The sequence below is a fragment of the Lagopus leucura genome, unplaced genomic scaffold (genome assembly GCF_019238085.1).
Source record: "Lagopus leucura isolate 7727_CA_CO unplaced genomic scaffold, USGS_WTPT01 Super-Scaffold_100043, whole genome shotgun sequence".
In the NCBI taxonomy this organism is placed as follows: Eukaryota; Metazoa; Chordata; class Aves; order Galliformes; family Phasianidae; genus Lagopus; species Lagopus leucura.
The window spans coordinates 3310589-3328611 of NW_024962290.1; the positions used below are offsets into that span (position 1 = coordinate 3310589).

Genomic DNA, 18023 nt, shown 5'->3' on the forward strand with positions numbered 1-18023 from the left:
CTGGTGCAAACGTGTGCCTTCACCACAGCCGGTGTGTCATGGCTGGTTTTATTGCTATTCTTGGCTTTTCTGCAGTGTGGCATTTGGTTGGTGGTGTCTTTACTGAAATCCCCCACGGAAGGAAGACCTGAGTGCAGTGTAGGAACCCTGAGAAGTGCTGAAGGGAACTGAACACGAAGAGTGCTGGGTGCAGAGAGCATCTCTGCAGGAGCTGACTGCGTTTGTGGCCGTTCTCCACCTCAGAAGCCATTTTGTTTTTGCTTTTAATAAATTAAGGGCTATTGGGAAGAGAAACTTGGATATTCATTAGCCAAGCCAGTGAAGAACGTGGCATTCTAAATCCTTTCTGCAGTCCATCGTTCAGACAATCTGGTTATTGACCTGGTTTGACCATAGCTCTGTTACACCATCAGAAAGAAACAACTTGATCATGGAGAGCTTTTCTCATTGCTTTGTTCTTTCGGGATGCAGTGGGGTTGGTGCTCTTGAATCCCATCTGCATCTGCTTTCCAACCCATGCAGAACCACTGGGTGCCATCTTGGACAATGATGGGTGCCAGTGACGCAGCCCTGCTCACCACTGATCTCTGGATGTCAAAATCTTGTTCTCATCATCTTGGTCCTTTGGGGAGGACTTCAGATTTTAGGATAAGTGTCTACAGAGCAGAGCCATACAGCTGCTATGCGTGTCATGATTTCTTTGTGCTAAGCAACACTGTTTTAGAGGTTCCAGTAATTAAGATGTATTGTTTTATAGTTTGCTGGGAAGATTGAACTGGAACAGCAGCGTGGAAATTCATCTGAAATGGCATGGAAATGTCAAGGAGTAGAAAGGAGGACTTAATAAATAGTCAAGCAGATCCCAGTTGCTGGGATACAGTGGGTTTAAACGTTCTGCTGCCTGGGAACTGGAACTCCTCATCGGTTCTGACCCACACAGTGATGTTCTGCCCCTTCCCTGGCAGTGTCAAGCTTCAAACCTGCCTCGCTGGGGGATGCTGGTGAGATTTCTGTTTGAAGATGGACCAGAAGTTGTTCTGACTGCTGAATTTACACGGTGCCACATCCGATGGCCGCCACGAAGACCTTGGGGAGCGGCTGCATCCTTGGCGTGATGCTGCCTTGGGTTTTCTGCCTCCGGCTGGGGGCAGCTTCCTTTCCTAAAGTGACCATCCCACCAGAGCTGCAGTCAGCAGAGGCTCACGTTGCAGTGAACGCCACGTCGTGCAGCGTCACCTGCGGCCTGGGCCTCCAAGTGGAGGAAATGTGTGAGATCACAGCAGCAGGGGAGAGGAAGAACTGCACCACGCGCCGCTCGCACTGCACCACCACGTGGGGCTGCGGTTTGCTGCACCTCACCGTCCCCATGGGCAAACCCCTGGTGCTCAGCTGCCTGACCACAGACGTCATCGATTTGGGCGTCAGAGGGTACAGCTGTACGTGGAAACTCGCCCCGGGTCTCATCACCATGAATGATGTTTTGTTTGCACCTTTCAGAAACCCGGGTTTCGCCGTTGCCTTTTCCCCAACCAAGGAATCTGATGCTGGGACGTACCGCTGCGACGTGCGCGTGTTGAAGACGTTCAGGGTCATCAAGAGGATCTACTTTGGGCTCAGGGTGATCCGAAATGACTTGGTGGACCTGGACTTTGGCAAATCCTTGACTCGAGAGCAGAAGCTGGCAGTCAGGAACGAGGAAGGAATCGAAGCCAACAGCACCCTTGTAGACGTGGAGGAGAAGCTGTACTTTTGGCAAAGAAAATCCTTTCATAGATCCTTGATAGGGCTTGGAACTGGGCTGGTAGGGGTCGTCGTGGTGAGCCTGGCTCTCCGCTGCTTGCAGGAGAAGTTGAGAAGCAGAGCTGCAGAGAATCAGACTCAGTTCTAGTGCGATTTCTTGTCTCTGTCTCGCTTATTGTCACAAGTAGATCAACATCAGTATTGGTGCTCTGTTTCACAATGAGGTTTGCAGTTATTCTCTTGGTTGGGTTGGAGAGTTTGGGGTGTTTTTGTTTTGTTTTGCAGCTCAGAACTTGGGATCCTGTTTCTCCCTCATCCTCTTGAATTTCTTCTCCCTTGCCCAGGTTTTGTGACACAGATCCCTGAGGTCGGTAGCTGGAGCAAAAGAGGTGCAGAGAAGTGAAGATGCTGCAGCTGGGTCCCTGCTGGGTCTCTGTGGTCCTTCCCAGCAGACCCCAAGGTCTGTTTTGGGGATCTGGGAGGAGCTGAGCTCCCTGCCTGTTGTGTTTGTTTGTCTCCCACTTCAGAAAGCTGAAGCATCATCAGCAGTAGTTGGAAGCTTCCACTCTTCCCTTTGTAGTTCAGAACAGCGAGGCAGGGAGCATTAGGCAGCACAAGCACATCTTCAATCTGAGCACTGCAGCTCAAGGAGCGTAACGGGGTGGTTTTAATCACGACTCAGAGCTGAGCTCACTCCTAAAATCTTTAAAGGAGGAGGAGAGGGAAGAGTTCAGCAGGCCTGTGGCTCGTTTTCCTGGTGACTAATAAGTACAAAGCATGCAGCAGCACTGTAGGGAGCATTGTTTCCCCATTGGTAGCAGAATCCGCAGAGGGACTTATTAAGTGCCTTCTCTCTCTGGTTTCTGTCTTTATTTTACAGTAAACAACTCTATTTACTCGCTCTGTTTCCTTTTTTTTCCCCGTGAACTGAAGTACAGGAATGCACCAGGCATCCAATTCCGGGGAAAGTAATGATGGAGCTCTGCTATTTAGATCAAAGCATACTATTATATTTTTTCTTCAGACCAGAAAAATAACGCTTTAATGTAGAAAGAGCTGAATATACAAGCAGACACTTTATTTGCAGAACATCCTATTGAAAGAAAACAACATCAGACCAAAACGTAGCGAGCTGAATCTTCATGTCCAATTAAGTGGGTAATGGGTATATCTGAATAATGATCTGCAGGCCGTGGGGTTGTCTGTGTTTGAGTGAGGAGCTGAGCCTGTTACCAGCCTTGGATTCTCTGTGGGTTGTTTGCTGGGTTCTGAGGGAAGAATTCGCTGCTCACAGCCACGGGCAGAGGTTGGTGGAGGTGAAGGGGGCCGTCCTGCAGCGCTGGAAGTTTCCCCTGGGTGTGCATTTGTTGACTGGCTCCCTGCTTTGCGCTGATTTACTGCTGAGCTGCCCTGTTGAGCCCTGCTTTAGGCTAACTGTTCTTAACAACAGATTTCTCATCGACTGAAACACACAGCAGGGCACGCTGCCTCTGGGCAGGGCGAGGGGGGTCAGCTCGGCTTTCTGCCCACACTTTCTCCACCCCTGAGCAAAATGCAAGCAGGGGAGACCCAGATCTTGGTTCTCTCTTGTCACCTCATCCTCTCACCCGCAGGGAATCTCCTCTTTCCAAGCAGCAGCACTGACACAGAGCAGTGCACACCCACATTTAGGACACCTCGAGGAACCCACTGCGTGCCGGCTGCGTTCATCCCACCCAGACCTCTCCTGGCTGTGGCTTTTTTGATGGTGAGTGCCCCACATCCTGGGATATGCATGCAGCAGACTTTCAGAGCTCATTTTGCTTCTGAATGTGAAGAAATTGAGCTCTGTGTGCTATAGATACACACCACAGGAGTGAGGAGGCTCCATTCTGCATGGGGTGAGACCTCCTCTGGTCCTGTCTGGGGCTGGAGGACCCTCTGAATAGCAGGAACAGGCAGATGCTTCCTCGGGAGCTGGTGGTTAAAACCCACAAAGAAGCAGTCCCATCTGGAGGAGTCCCCTCACACTTTGTAATGCAAATATAGAGCTTGTTTCCTGTGGGCTGCCGGGTTTTAGAAATGCAGAAAGATGACATGAAAGGTCCAGGAGCATCCGTTTCCTCAGTGCTGATGAGGAGGTCAAAGTGGGAGCCAAAGGAGTCCTTCATCTTTTGATGGTCTGCTCCCTCTTCTTGCCAAGGGGAGGCAGTTGCCCGGAGCAGGGAAGCTGAATATGGTTCTTTTAATGTTTTAAGATGGAAGGCAGTGATGGACAGCGTGGCACCAGCACCAGGAAGGGCAGAACGGGGCCTTTGGCTGCCGTTTGAAATGCTGCTTTCCCTGCGTGCTTTGAGTCTGCCTCTTCTCTCCCGTGTAACTGTTCTGCACTGCAGAAAAAAAACCGTGTCTTTTTGCTGTTAATTTGTGCCTCAGCTTCTTTCTCCTCCATTTCAGCAGTTGTTCCTCTGTCTCACCCAGAGGAGGGGGCTGAAGAGGGGCTGCCTGCACACCCCTCCTCACACTGAGGCTCTCTGCGGCACAAACTTCTGCAGCCTGCTGCTGGGCCCAGGTATTAGGAAGCAATTAGAATTGCACATGCTAAAGCCAAACAGATTGTGTGAGGGAGGAAGTCAATTTGCTAATGGCATTAGCACTTGGATAGAAGGAGGCAATAACAGAATGGTGAGGCACAGGCAGCTGTTTAAATTGCTGTTAGCTACTGAAGCTTATCTAAATTGAATAACTAGATTGCCTTAACTGCTGGAATTTGAATGGTAGCTAAGAGGAAAACAACCCCCATATGCTGCTCTTACACCCAGCCTGGCTCTGCCATCCTCTGCACGCTGATCTGTGTTAATTCTTTTGCTCAGTCCCACAGTCTGCTGGGGTGCATTGAGCAGTGCAGCTCACAGGCTGTTGCCTTCTTCTTCTCCCTTTCCCAGCACTCTGCCTTCCCTCACTGCTGCTCTCCCCCCCTTTGGCTCATTTGTTACCATCTCGTTTGCTGCAGGCATCCCTTAAACCTCAAGCAGGATGGAGGGAGTGCCTGGAAATGTGGCAATTTTCTTCAATAGCCATTGGTTTTGTAGAACAGCTTTCCTAGCCCGGTATTGCGGAGGGTTTTGCAACATAACAGTGGATGTGGTTCGGTGGGAGCAACAACTGGGCTTGCAAATGCAGCAGCAATGCAGTGCTCAGCAATGGGGCTCAGCTCAGATGCCTGCATACCTCCAGGAGAGGCTTTTAGCAGGTAAGGTGTGACATGCATTGCTTGTGGCTACGAAATGCACACGAGTGCACAGTTACCACCTGCATAATGCATCCCCCTCCTTCCCCACACATGGAAGAATGCTTTGAAGAAATCCAGTTTGCTCTCCCCTTTCCTTTTGCTGCCTTCCTCCCAGCACAGCTGCACTGGAAGCTGTAGATATTCCGCTTGTTCCCTCCCCTGCCATTTCTCCCAGCTTTTTTTGGCAGTGACACCCTGCAGACATTTGTTCACTTGTTGCCTGTCTCTTGTGATAGCAACGTGGAGCTTTGGAGCGTGTGAACAAAGCGGTGTCTTTTGCTGAAGCACGCTGAACACTGATGGGTTTTTGGGTTCGTGTATTATCTCAGGTGAAATAGAGAAAAACAAACCCACTGTTGCAGTGCTAATCCTAAGCAGGGGCGTGTTGGTTAACTCTGCATTAGAAGACGTTGAGTCAGGTGTGCTTAGTCTGATTCCAAGGTTTGAATGGGATTCACCATGGCCACCAATTTCCCCTTGGTGTCTGTGTGCCGTTAATGATGGCACTTGAGAAAGCAGAAATGCACTGGGGGCGATCCATCTCTGTGCTGGCTGCTCCCTGCTGCGTGCTTTAATTATGCTTCCCCCCCACCTTACAAAGCCCCTCTGCTGCTGCAGTCCCTGAGCTCATTAAGGGGCTGTGGGGAGGAGCGGGCTCACCTGCGGCCCTGCACAGTGTGGGGCAGAGGGGCCACAGCTTGCCATGGGCTGAACACAGCTGAGCTGGGCTCTGGGACCTCATCCTGCCCCTAAGCCACACTAAGGGCTCAGTGTGTTGTATGGCTGCCAGATAAACTCATCCCTCCACCCGTGGGCAGTGGGGGCTCCTTGGAAAAGGAGTCTATCCCTCCCCCTCCATCCTTACCCGTCCATCCCTCCCCTCCCCACGCACTGCACCATCCAAACTCATTGGAGCTGGAAGCTTACAGGCCAGCTTCAAGAGCAGCTGGGTTTTTCCCAGCACTTTCCCAAAAGTGACCCTTTTTGCTTCCATCCCAAAGCACGTTCTTTTGGTGAGCTGATGTGGAGTTCAGCTTGGTGGGAACAGAAGTGCTTAAGCACAACTGAACGTGAGCGAGTGCAGCAGGAAGGTCTGGGTGATGTTTCCTGTGGCCACTGCTGCTCAGCCCCCATCTCGCTGCCCACTCTGACTCCAGCACAACCACAGAGCTGTGCCACACACCGCTGCTCCGTCCCTTGGAGTCCATCCTGCAGGTGGAGGGAAGCAAACAGGTTTTATTTAAGGCCAAAAGGAAGGAGGGAGATGGATTAATCCAACAGAGCGCAGAGCAGGTGATTTCATGCCGTGCTTCCTGCCACGGTGCAAATTATTTTCTGTAATGGAAGTGAACCTTCACGAGCCTGCTGGCTCATGGCTGGTCTCAGGGATATCCTTCCTGGAAGAACTCCAGTCAGGGTTTAAATGCTGCGATGGACGATGAAGGTTTTTTGGCAAGCTATCCTAAAAATCAATTACCCTTTTTGCTAATGAGCCACGTGAAATTTCTTACTTGAGTTTTCTAGCATTACTTGCTTGCCATCAGAACACCAGCCAGGAAAAGCGCATTAAATTAACAGATCTAAGCAGAACCCCAACAGACACCTGCAATTCCTCGCCCTGAGGGCAGCCCCTCCTCTTCCCATCAGATATCGCTGTCTGTGGGGTAGAACCAGAGCTTACTGTGTCCTAATTAACTTCTGCTGAGTTCTGCTGGGTGTTCTGTCTGTGGGTGCCATTGGCAGTGCAGGGCTGGGGGGATGCTGAGTGCTCCCAGTGCTCGTTGCCCTTCCAGAAGCATTCCAGGCTCCAGCAGTTGTCTCTAAAGATCTTTATTTAAGAACTGCGTGCTACTGTAGCCAATAAATAACCATAATTACAGTAAATACAGTATGCTTACACTGCTCCCCATTTGTTTTCCTTAAAAAAATAGTCTACAAGCAAGTTGTTGAGAAGAAAGCTGCCTGGGTGCAGTGAGGCTGGATGAAAATATTCCCAGCTGATGGTTGGTGTGGTGGGGAACAGCTCTGTAGGTTTGGAGCAGGCAGGATTCAGGACTCCAGGCTTTATGGATGGGATGCCATCCCATTCTTTACCCCATTATGAATGGGATTCGTTACTCAGCTGCCTTCCTTGGGTGAAGGATGGGAACGTCTCCCATTTGGGATCAGTGTTGAATCATTCCTGCTGTAACTGAGCCATTCCTCATCCAAACCCACCTGGCTGAGTGCTGAGTTTGGTCCAGACCTCCTAAAAATCAGAAACGCAACGTTCCATCTGTAACTTCAGTACGACCAGGTAGGCTGTTGCATGTTAGATGTGAATATATCAGAGCTGTTCGCCTGGGAGACCCAAAGCTTTTCACCTTCGTTGCTTATCCCTTCCAGCATCCTCGTGGCATTGGTGGCGCTGCTAAGAAGAAGGACCCTGTGAAATTGGATGACTTCCCTCGCTGAGCCATAACAGCATTGGAACAAAACCCGGGCGCTTAACTCGTCCCTGTAAGTCAATTCCTAAAGTAAATGCTCACAGCAATTACACGTGAGGGATTGTTAATGAGACAGGAAATTGATTTGCAGCTTAATGCAACAGTGCAAATCCAGTGACCTCGTGTTAAGATGCTGAAATCTTCTGTGTTCTCCCCCAGCTCACAGCACCCTTTAGGCCCCGTGCTGCACTTCAGAAGCTCTGAGTGCTCTCACAGGAGGTTTCTCCCACATCTTTCCCTCCTGCTGAGGGCTTTGGTTGGGCTTTACGTGTGGGTTTATTTTATAGCTTGGATAGAATTTAATTGGGTACTGCCTCGGGTGCGCCTTGCTAAAGGAATAGGTGTGTGTGCACATCACTGTGCGTCCCAAAGCCCCCTGAGAAATTCAAGGGGAAAATGGGCTGCCCCCAAAAAGGCAGCCCTTGCTGTAACACAGCCAGTGCCTCTGGAAGCCCTCTGCTCTGCCTTTGGCCTCTGTGGGTGCTGCAGGTGGGGAATCCTCACTGCTCGCCCTGCTCTGCACCCAGCCTGCATCCCTGCGTGTGCTGCAACGCCTTCCAGTGTGCCCCTATCTTTGCCCCAGGTCACCCCCAGTGCCTGGTGGGCACATGGCTGACTGCATGCACTTTTCAGGGCTTCTTTGTGATGGTGCTTTGGGGAGCACTGGTGTGAGCAGTGCTGGGTGACAGTGCAGGGCTGGGGGCAACGGGGTCCCAGCCTTGCTGAAAGCTGCTCTGCTCTGAATCAGCCCCAGCAGTGTGAGTGCACAGATGTTGCAGACTGCCTGGAACATGCAAAGGCACCACTTGCCTCACTTCCCAGGGTGGGGAAACTGCTGGGGTCTGGAACCTGCATCACATCTGGGGTTAGAGCAGTGGCTATGGCCATCTCTTGGTCACACTTCTTTGCTTCTGTGTGTAGTCCTTAAAACGTTGCAGAAACGGAGCAGCGTTTTGGTTACAATGCATCCTGATGAAGCTGTGTGTGTGTGCTCGTGATTTATCTTTTCAAAAATGAGGCATAACTTGAATTCAAATAGCGAACATTTAGCTATCAAGGGGACCTACTTGTCACTTAAGGGCTTTAGGAAATACTGTCCCATGAATTTTACATGGCAGAGTATATTCAGGCCGTTTGCAATGCGGAGCAGTGCCAGCCAGAACATTTGAAATCCAACCATGAAGTTTTTCACTGATATAAACTGTGCCTGTGTTCTACTTCAACCCATAAATACATGGAGAATGTACAAACCTTCCCAGGGATTGCTGCAGGTGGCAGCTATTTAGCACCCAGTGGCACTACCGCATTTAAATGCTTTTTTCACTGTGCTGGAAATCACCATCCTGTGAAGTTAAGTCAAGTGTTCACAGCCACTGTTGTTGCTGGACACATCTGGAAGCATCTGCTGAGGCTGTTTGAGTCGGGGACAGGCTGGTGCACAGCCTCAGCCCCTGCGTGTGGCAGTGGGGCTTTGCTTTGCTTTGCTTTGCTTTGCTCTGCTCACTTGTGACAGTTCATCCAGCATGCAGGCGGTCTAACCAAGCACAGTCAGTTGCTCTGCAGCTGTGCACGCACCTCTTGGAGGCACAGAGCTGTGCCTGTGCTGAGCAGCTGCTCCAGCTCTGCTGGTTGGGTTCTCATGTAACATCTGTGCCCAATGCTGGGATGGACATCGGGTCAGAGCCAAGCCTGCGCCCCACTGTTCTGCTTTTCCCCCCATGTTGCTCAGTGGGTGTCTTCAGGAGGAGAGTTTCAGCTCCATCCCACGCTGCAGAGCACAGCAGGACCCAACCTGGGCTCCTCCAGCTGCTGCACCTCAGTCCAATGGTCCCTTTTGGGCACTTCATGTCATCCTTCTCCCATTTGCTCCTCTCCCAGACTCTGCAGAGCTGCAGGGAATGGTTCATCAGTGCTTCCAAGCTCAGTAGGTGCAGCCACGTTTTTGCCTCCTCCACTCTGCATCGATCAGACTGCCTGTGACCAAGCCCTGATCTTCTTTGTTTTGACCTAACACTGAATTCCTCATTCACCTCTCATCCTTCCATGGGAGAAAGGCCCAAGGCCCAGCGAGGTGGATGGAGATATGGAGATGGTGACAAAAACACTGATGTAACAAGAGAAAACATTCTGCCAAAGGAAAAAAAAAAAAAAAGAACAACAAAAAAAAAAAGGGTTACAAACCTGAATAGAAATATTTAAAAGTCTTCAAGAACTTATCTGGTATAAAAATAGGAATTTATATTTAGGCGTTGTTGTCCTCCTGAAGGAACTGCTGGGATCTGCTGCAGGGATGGAGGGTTAATCCATGGAGAGCTGCAGAGCGAGGGGGGGTCCCTCCATCACTGCCTGCCACGCACCAGTGGGATCTGCATTGCTTTTTACTTTTTAGTTTTTATTCAAGGGAAACCAAAGAGCCCTTTCTTTTTTTTGCTTTAGCTGCCCTTTAAATGTTATTAGTTTTGTGATGTTTGTTTTCCCCTGCCTGTTCCCTCAAGCATTTCTCCTGCTCCCTAAGCACCGTGGGACCTGTTACCTTCTTGCTTCCAGATGCGACAAACTGGTAATGGGAAGCTGTGGATGTGCAGCAGGCCTCACTCCTCCGGGAGGGCAGGGATTTATGCATGTAATCTCTTTAATGCTCACTAAGGCCAAGGACATGTTAGTTTTAAAATGATTAGCTGGGGTAAGGAATTGGCATCTAGCATAGGAGCTGCTTGCCAGTCCCTTCCCATTGCACCAGCGAGGAAGGTGAATCATTTCATTGCTTTACTGGGAGATGCAGAATTTTTAATAGGTGGCAGCTCTTCCCAACCATTTCAATCAGTGGGGCGGCTGGACATCCCCACGTTGGGGTGTCAGCCCTATGTACATTGGCCAAGCACACTGAGGATCCATCATACGTCCCCAAATCTGGGACTGGGGATGAATGCCCCGTTCCAGATCCTCCTTGTTGCCTCAGCTTTGTGAAGTCTCCAGGTCTTGGTGTTCCTTTCTCTTCCTTCTTTCAGGTCCTCTCCGCCTTGAAATGAAGTATCTCCAAGCCTTCTGCATCAGGAGGATCTCTCTCCAAACGGGTGGATTTTCTCTTACCCCTCCCCAGACAACAAAGAAGCAAACAACAGAACAAGAACACCGCGGACCAGGTGGGATATGGATCACATCAAACATTGCACCTCACAGCATGGCAGCTGTTACAAACACGAGGCTGCGAGTTAACACCAGTGTCATAAAAAAAGAAACAGAAGATGTTCACAAGCTAAACTCTTGTGTCCACCCATCTCCTTCAGGATGAAGCAGAGAGTGGTGTCTCTTGTGGCTTTGTCTCCTTGGGCTCGTTGCTGTGGAATTTGGCTCTTATTTTGGGGAAGTGAATCGTGGCCCATCGCTCCGTAGAGATGGCTGTGGTTGGGGTCGGTGTGGAACGTGCCCATCACTTGGAAGTCCTCAGTCCCCAGATTCCCTTCCCCCTCCCCCAAATACACTGTACATATTTTAAAAAAAGTCAAGTTTAGCAGTCTGGTTATTGTAGTACATGGCTTCGTAAGGCAGAAAACCTTCTCAGTGTGGTGAACGGGGCAGTCGGCTGTCAGAATTTGGGTAGAATTCTTCTTTGCTGTACTCCTTAAAAAAAAAAAGTTGATTGGTTGCAGACCCACGTCTTGTATGCGGTCTCATACTCTTCCAAAGGAACGACAACAAAAAAAAGCTGTTTCTTTCTTCCTCCCTTCAGATAATGTTAGCAAATCCCTCTCTGTAACACTGCTGCGGTCCAAACATGGAGGTGCAGCACCAGACATTGAGCAGTTCCTGCTGCCCTGGGAGGAGGGATGTCCCACATCTCAACTTTGCTGGCCCCATTAGAGCTCCAGGTACCGGATCAGGGCCACCATGGCCAGGGAGTTGGTGGTGATGATGGCAGCGTGCGGCACCGGCCTCGTCACGGAGTCTTCCACCATCATACTGGTCCCTGGAAGAAAGGGAGCAAGGAAGGGGCAGCTGTGGTGCTGCATGGGCACAAAGGTTTCTTGCAGAGATATTGATGGTGCAGTGTTGGCTGTGGGGTTCTGTGTGCTCCTGCTGTGCATGGCACAGGTGAGCCTCCCAGAAATGGTTGTGTTTGAAACAAGAATTTGGAGGTGGGATTTGAGCATTCATGCACTGAATCAAGGAACTGGGGGGTGGGGCTCCTACTGGGGGCTCTAAATGAAGTCAGGATCTCACACAGTGAATATAATTTGGATGGGAGTCAGGGGACGAAGGGTTTCAGCTTCAGGTGGTAAAGCTGGGTTTGGTTTAAGCTGAAGAGTTGCTAAGAGGGGCTGCGGAGAGTTTGGTGACCGAGTCAAAGAACACGACAGCAAGTATTCCTGGAAATGGATCTATTGTTTTGCAGCATTCTGGGAAGCACCCTGAAGATGAGCATTTATACCCAGGGTGCAGACGTACCACTATTTCGGAGGATGTGGACTTCTGCTGGGATCCCATCCCCCCCCAGGCCCCGTCACCCGGATCTGTACGAAGGCATGAGTGAAGTCCTCAGGCACTGGGATGTCGATCCGACTCTTGCTCGCCAGGTACAGCGTGGGAGCAGAGTGGGAATCCTGCCTGTAAAGCATCTGTTGGAAGAAGCAGGTTTGAGTTTACGTTCCCTGTGGCTTCCTTAGTGTAACAGAAGGCTCTCAGCATGCTTGCCTGTACCTTGTACCCTGTAACTGCAGACTCATCTGCCTGTGCCACCACTGGGTCCCACTTGATGGTGACTGTAGACCCAGTCAGAGTCCAGGAGATGTTGCCTGGTGGCCTCCTTGGTGCTAAGAGATAAAAAAGGAGACAGAGATTCAGCGAGCCAGGGGCTGGTGCAGGGGCTGTGCTGGTTGCACTCATCTCTTGAGCCTCTCTGATTCATGAACAGAGCTGTGGGACCACCTTGTTGGTTTAATGGAAGGCATCCCAGAGAGCATTACAACATTTTTGAAGGAGAGAAGGAGGAAAAAACTGTTTTCCCCTGGTGCTATTTGTAACAAATGGCATTCCCCCTTTGAGGCTCAGAGTATTTCTTCATGACATGTAGATGTGGCACTCGGGGATGTGGTTGGTGGGCATGGTGGGGATGGGTTGATGGTTGGGCTAGGGGATCTTTGAGGTCTTTCCTAACCTTTACAATTCAATGACTGCATGATTCTATGGTGAGCAGGGCTGATCCTAGCAAACGCAGGGAGCTGTTTTATTGACTATTTGGGATGGCTTTAGGGCACTGAGAGGTGCAAGCTGATTGGCCAGCTGCTCGCTAGGGGTGCACAGGAGGCAGCACCGTGTAATGGAGGCGGTCAGAGCTCACTCACGTGGCTTTATGGTTGTGATGTTGGTGGAGGGGCTGGGGGGCCCAGCTCCAGCACGGTTGTAGGCTCGCACTGAGACGTGGTATTTCGTGTTGGGATTTAGGCCTGTGACGTGAGCCGATGTGACCAACCCTGCTGTTCTCACTCTGTCAGCTGCCTCCTCTTTATCGCCATCCTTCCAGTACCGGATCTGAATAGAAAAGGGTTCAGTAAGGAAAGAAGTATCTGCGAATTTCCATTCAAGAACAGTGTTGGACGCCCCTCGGCACTTGGGACACAGGTTGGTGAGCAAGGTGAGGATGGGTTGGTGGTTGGACTTGGTGATCTTGGAGGTTTTTTACAGCTTGAGTGATTCTCCCTTGTTCCCACGATGGGCTCGTACCTCGTAACCCAGCAGCACGCCAGTCATGTCTCCCTGCTCCACTGGCTCCCAGGACACATCCATTTCTGAGGACAGAACAGCTTTGGCTGTAACTCTGAATGGAGCCACTTTTGGTTCTGCAAAAGACGAGAAAAAGGGATAAAATGCTTTTCCAAGCTCTGGGCAGTGCATTCACTGTACTGAAAGGAGAGGCTCGCCTCAGCACCTTAACCGTGCAGCCCGACAGCTGGTATTGTGTATACAGAGCAAAGAAAGGGGAAGGGATTGAGGGACTTAGCAGGTCAAGGAGACCAACAGCTGCATGCTGTGAGGATCTGTCTGCTCTGTGCTTAGGGAAGCCTCTATCTGTGTACTGAAGGAGCAGATAAATCCTATGCTCAAATCACTATCGGCTGCCCTTAGAATGGCAAACCTCTCCTATCAGCAAGCCGCCAGACAGCAAGAGCCCCTGCTGTCCCCTTCACCTTCTTCTGCGGAGTACACGATGGCTGTGAGGCTCTCTGGTCCCTCTCCTTTCCTGTTGTATGCTTTGATCTTCACTTCGAAGGGGGTGTAGGGCCCGATGCTCTCATTGCGGTACACGTAGTGCAGGGATTCCGCGTGAGGCACGCGGGCAGTGAGCCATTCCTGAGTGCCCTTCTTACGAAATGACAGGATGTAGCCAAAGCCATCTCCGTTCTGGTAGTCCCGCAGTGTTGGCTGTGAGGAAAAAGCCTTGGGTGGAAAAAGCATTTCTGGATGGGGCTTTCAACTAAAGGGTCGCATTGAGTGGTGTGGTTTAGTGGCACGGTGGCAACGGGTTGATGGTTGGAACCGGTGACTTTAGTGACCTTTCCAACCTGAAAGATTCTATGATTTCCTTATGTCTGCCGTGAGCAAAATTGCTCCTGTGGCTGTTGAGATGCCACTGTGGCAGGGAGGTGATATTTAAGGTCCCTTCCAACCTAAGCCCCTCTGTTCAAGAGAGCAAGACTTTGGGACCGCTGCTAAGCAGTGTTTGGCTCCATTGTTGCATTGCAGCACTGATTTGCTGTCCCCTGCCCTCCCACAGCCCTCCTGCCAGTGCTGTGCCACTGACTCACCGTCCAGTTGATGATGAGCTCATTGGGAGCCCCACCGCCACCGCCGAGCCCAGATGGTGCCACTGTGGGTGCTGCAGACAGTGCAGGTTGGGTTAAAGGAACAGCAGTGGTGAGGATGAGCGCAAAGACAGGCACAGGCAGCTGCCTCTCAGCCAGAAGTATTTCAGATATTTGTGAAAATCAGGTCTCGAACACTGGCTGGTCCCTGACATGCTTATTTACCAGCAGCGTTCCTCTGAAGGGATGAGAATCAATCTCAGAAGCAGGAATTTGTAGGAGAGTTTAAATTAGAAAGGAGTTAATATGCACTTGGTGCGTTGAGAGTGTTTCTCCTGCTGATCCTACATCCCTTCTGCTTGCGTGTTCGAGCTGCACGAGATAGAATCAACATTTACAGCTGGGAAATTTATCTTGTGTTTGCACAGTTGTGCTCTCTAATATAATAGGGCTCTTTCACCTTTCTAAGCATTACTACCCAGAACGTATCGTATTTGAAGCTAGGATTTGTAGTGCTTTAATATATTGTTGCTCATGCTGGTGAGGCTGGCTGCCAGTTCTGGTAATTCTTTGTCTTTGATGTGTAAATGGGCAAAAAGGCAGAAAAATTTGCAATGGGTTCACCTCTAGGAGCACTCAAGGAGAAGAACTAATCGCCCAGGCCAGGGCTTGCTGCAAGCCAGCCTTCTCTTTCTGCATGTAGGTGCCTCTGATTCCCCATTCCACCTCTGAGCATGTCTGCACGTACCTGCTTCTTTGGTACGGATTTTGCTGGAGGGTAAACTTGGCTCCCCAACTCCAAGGATGTTGCTCGCTAAGACCCGAAACTCGTAATCCATCCAAGGGATGAGGTTCACCACCTGGGCTGTCTCGGCATTGCCTTCGATGTTTACAGGATCTATATAATCCAATAACACGAGAGGAGAACAAATAGAGCAAATGGTGGACAGCCTGCGAGCACAGAGCAAGAGCTCAGCAGGGAGCTGGTGAGCCCAGGCTGGGACTTCAGGGACCACACCACAGCCCTGAGGGCACTTACTGGTGCGCATCTGCTTCCATTTGTTGGAGAGCAGTGTCCTGGCCTCGATGCTGTACCTGGCGATGGGGCTGTGGTTGTCGAAGCCACGGCTCCAGCTCAGTTGGACGGTGGTGTCACCGATGTCTCTCACCACCACACCCCCAGGGGGCCCGGGGGGTCCTGGGGTGAAGGAGAGAGGTGGACATGTTACTGAAGTGTCAAGGATTTGGGGGGTTTACTGCTCTTTGTGTCCTGCAAGTCGTAAATGAAGATCAAACCTTTCTTTTCTGGAGGCAGGGAAGCCTCACCTCGCATTTTTTCTTCTTCTAACGTTCACAACTCCCAGCCAAACGGAATGTGAGATGGCGGGGTAGTTGCACAGCAAGGGCTGAGCCCTCACGAAGAGCCTGCTGGTGCTTCAGGCTCACAAGCAGTGGGGATTACCTCTGACAGTCAGCGTGGCCGACTCCGAAGTGCTGTCCACGACCGTTTGGGCTGTGCACGTGTACCGCCCCGAATGCTTCAGCTGGGCGTTGACGATGGCGAGGTCCCCGACAGCTTCCTTCTGTGCAGGGAGAAAGGACAGCAGGGAAACACGGCTGATCACAACCCACCGTGCAAACAAAGGGGCTGGTGTGGCTTTTCTGCCCTTATTGTTGGTGTGTAGTTCCCCTTGGTACTCACCACGCTGGCTCGCCGGTAGTGCCCCTCCGACCTGTCCAAGTCAATGGGGAAATCATCCAGGGACCAGGTGAAGGTTAGGTCCATGGTTGGATCATGGGATGCGTGGCACTGCAGAGTGAGGTTTTCACCCACGTTGATATCAGCACTGGATGGTGCCAGTGTGATTTTGGTGGCATCTGCAGAGGAAGACGAGGGAGGGCTCTTTGGCGCACAGCAAAATGAACTAACACTTCCTAACTTGTCGTCATCCCTCTCTAGCAGGATTTTAGCTGTTGGCTTCTCGTAAGATGAAGATAAGAGATTAAAGTAGATAGGAAACAGAAATGCTTTTCTCATGGAGCAGACGTTGGTGGGTAAGGTTTGGTGGGTCTAGCAGAAGGTTTGCTGATGCACAGGATGAAATGGCCTCAGATTCCCTGAGTACCCTATTGTTTTTTGGGGGTGTACAGGGAAGAGAAATATTCCAATTCACATCGTGGCCTTCTTAGCCTTGATTGACCCCAAGTCAAGCCAAACATCTCTACCTCGAACAGAGAGGATCCCCGTGCTGTTGGCTTTGCCCATGAAATTCTCAGCAAAGCAGGTATACTTTCCCTCGTCAGATTTGCTGATGTTCTGGAGGATCAAGGTGCCATCGGCGGTAATAGTCACCCTGGCAATGAAGAACCATAGCGAGAAAGAAGGTTAAAATGTCTACTCACTCTCTGCACCTACCAAACCATTTCCTGCTCTTGCTGATTTTAGAGAAAAAAGAGAAAAAGGCGGGCCTGCAAGATACAGTGTAAGATTTTTGTCAAAGGAGAAACTAGAGGAATAACAAAGGGTTCGTGTTTAGGGACGTAGCAGCACGCGTGGGTCATCGAGTCTCATCCTCTGGCAAAAAGAAATGTCAATTTTAGCAGTGTTTTTTGGGGCCGAAGCTGGCTGTGCTGCTACCTGCTGCTGTTGATGAGCAGTTCGGTCCCTTTGGTCCAGAGCACGGTGGCTTTTGGTGCTGCTCTCGGTTGGCAAGGGATGATGACCTTCCCACTCCGGGCTGCAGGTATCAGTCGTTTCACTGGGTTTAGTCTAAAATCTGGTGCTAAGGCTATATAAGGGGGGAAAAAAGAGGGTTAGCAAGGCCTGCTGTGTCAGCATTTTAAGTGCCGGGGCGTTAGATACTGCTTTCTTGGATGGCTTGGTAACAAAGCATGGCGATATCTGGCGAGCGGGATGCAGGAGTGGCTCCTCTGCTGCTGGGTGTCCAACCCCTGCCAGGCAGGTGCGAGGTGACACGCGTCGCACTTAGCAATGGCAACATGACCCTAACAAGTGCAAGGTCTTTGAGAGACACAAGAACAGCTGCTTTTGAAAATGTAGAGGATATTCCCTACAGCATCAGCCCAGGTCCAGCCGCTATGCCTGAGCTGGCTGGCTGGGCACAGAGCTCAGTTCTTGGGCTTCTCTCCTCCCAAATAGAGGGAGGGCAATGGAAGGGAGTTGTGCTGCTGCTGTCTGTCCTGTACACTTTCTGTAGCTAAACAGATGTCCTTGTGCTCTTTCAGCATTGCTGAACTTACACCAGATTCAAATTTTAGAGGCTTGTAGAGCGTCGTGCTGAACCAGCAGCTATATTTCAATGGTGAGTGAAGCAGTTTTGTCTGCTCTGATCTTACTCTGAGATTGCAAACGTGGTATATCAGGAAGGAGATCTGAAATGCTTCAGTGTCCCATTGAAACCCAGAGCGCTGGGAAATGAGAAATTACCTTGCACTGTTAATTCAGCACTTGCATATACTGTGCCATGCTTGTTCTCAGCCACACACTGATACATGCCAGAGTCCTCCAGGACTAGCTTGGAAAATCTCAGCTCTCCACCGCTCACTTCGATGCGGTTCTGTGCAAACAAGAGGATGAACCCATTAGATGAGAAGAACAGAAATGGAACTCCAAGCCTTGTCTGTTCAGGGCTGAGTTTCCTTGCAGGTTAAAGCCAGCCTGGTTTTCTGGGGGAGAAAGCACAGGCCATTTCCGCTGCATCCAGC

The 18023-nt window shown here is 50.7% G+C and overlaps 2 protein-coding genes across 7 annotated transcripts in view; one reads left to right on the forward strand and one right to left on the reverse strand.

Moving 5' to 3' along the window:
* Window positions 1-11127, forward strand: TMEM81 (transmembrane protein 81). 6 transcript variants are annotated; one of them, XM_042884208.1, is made up of 5 exons: window positions 1-4291; window positions 4812-4972; window positions 7397-7510; window positions 10506-10640; window positions 10785-11127. In XM_042884208.1, the coding sequence occupies exon 1, from the start codon at window positions 1070-1072 to the stop codon at window positions 1886-1888; it is 819 nt and encodes a 272-aa protein (XP_042740142.1). In that variant the 5' UTR covers window positions 1-1069; the 3' UTR covers window positions 1889-4291; window positions 4812-4972; window positions 7397-7510; window positions 10506-10640; window positions 10785-11127. The 6 variants fall into 6 exon arrangements, with proteins under 6 accessions (XP_042740142.1, XP_042740140.1, XP_042740141.1 ...); XM_042884206.1 differs by having other exon boundaries at window positions 1-2200; window positions 3354-4291; window positions 4812-7510; XM_042884207.1 differs by having other exon boundaries at window positions 1-1964; window positions 2085-4291; window positions 4812-7510.
* CNTN2 (contactin 2) overlaps window positions 10268-18023 on the reverse strand; it is a 22764-nt gene continuing 15008 nt past the window's right edge. The window contains 15 exon segments of the mRNA XM_042884163.1: window positions 10268-11464; window positions 11944-11989; window positions 11991-12113; window positions 12196-12308; window positions 12840-13026; window positions 13219-13334; window positions 13683-13917; window positions 14301-14371; window positions 15046-15195; window positions 15337-15495; window positions 15760-15880; window positions 16000-16175; window positions 16524-16651; window positions 16936-17086; window positions 17746-17875. Of these exon segments, the coding sequence (XP_042740097.1) occupies window positions 11355-11464; window positions 11944-11989; window positions 11991-12113; window positions 12196-12308; window positions 12840-13026; window positions 13219-13334; window positions 13683-13917; window positions 14301-14371; window positions 15046-15195; window positions 15337-15495; window positions 15760-15880; window positions 16000-16175; window positions 16524-16651; window positions 16936-17086; window positions 17746-17875 (2016 nt within the window). The 3' untranslated portion in view covers window positions 10268-11354.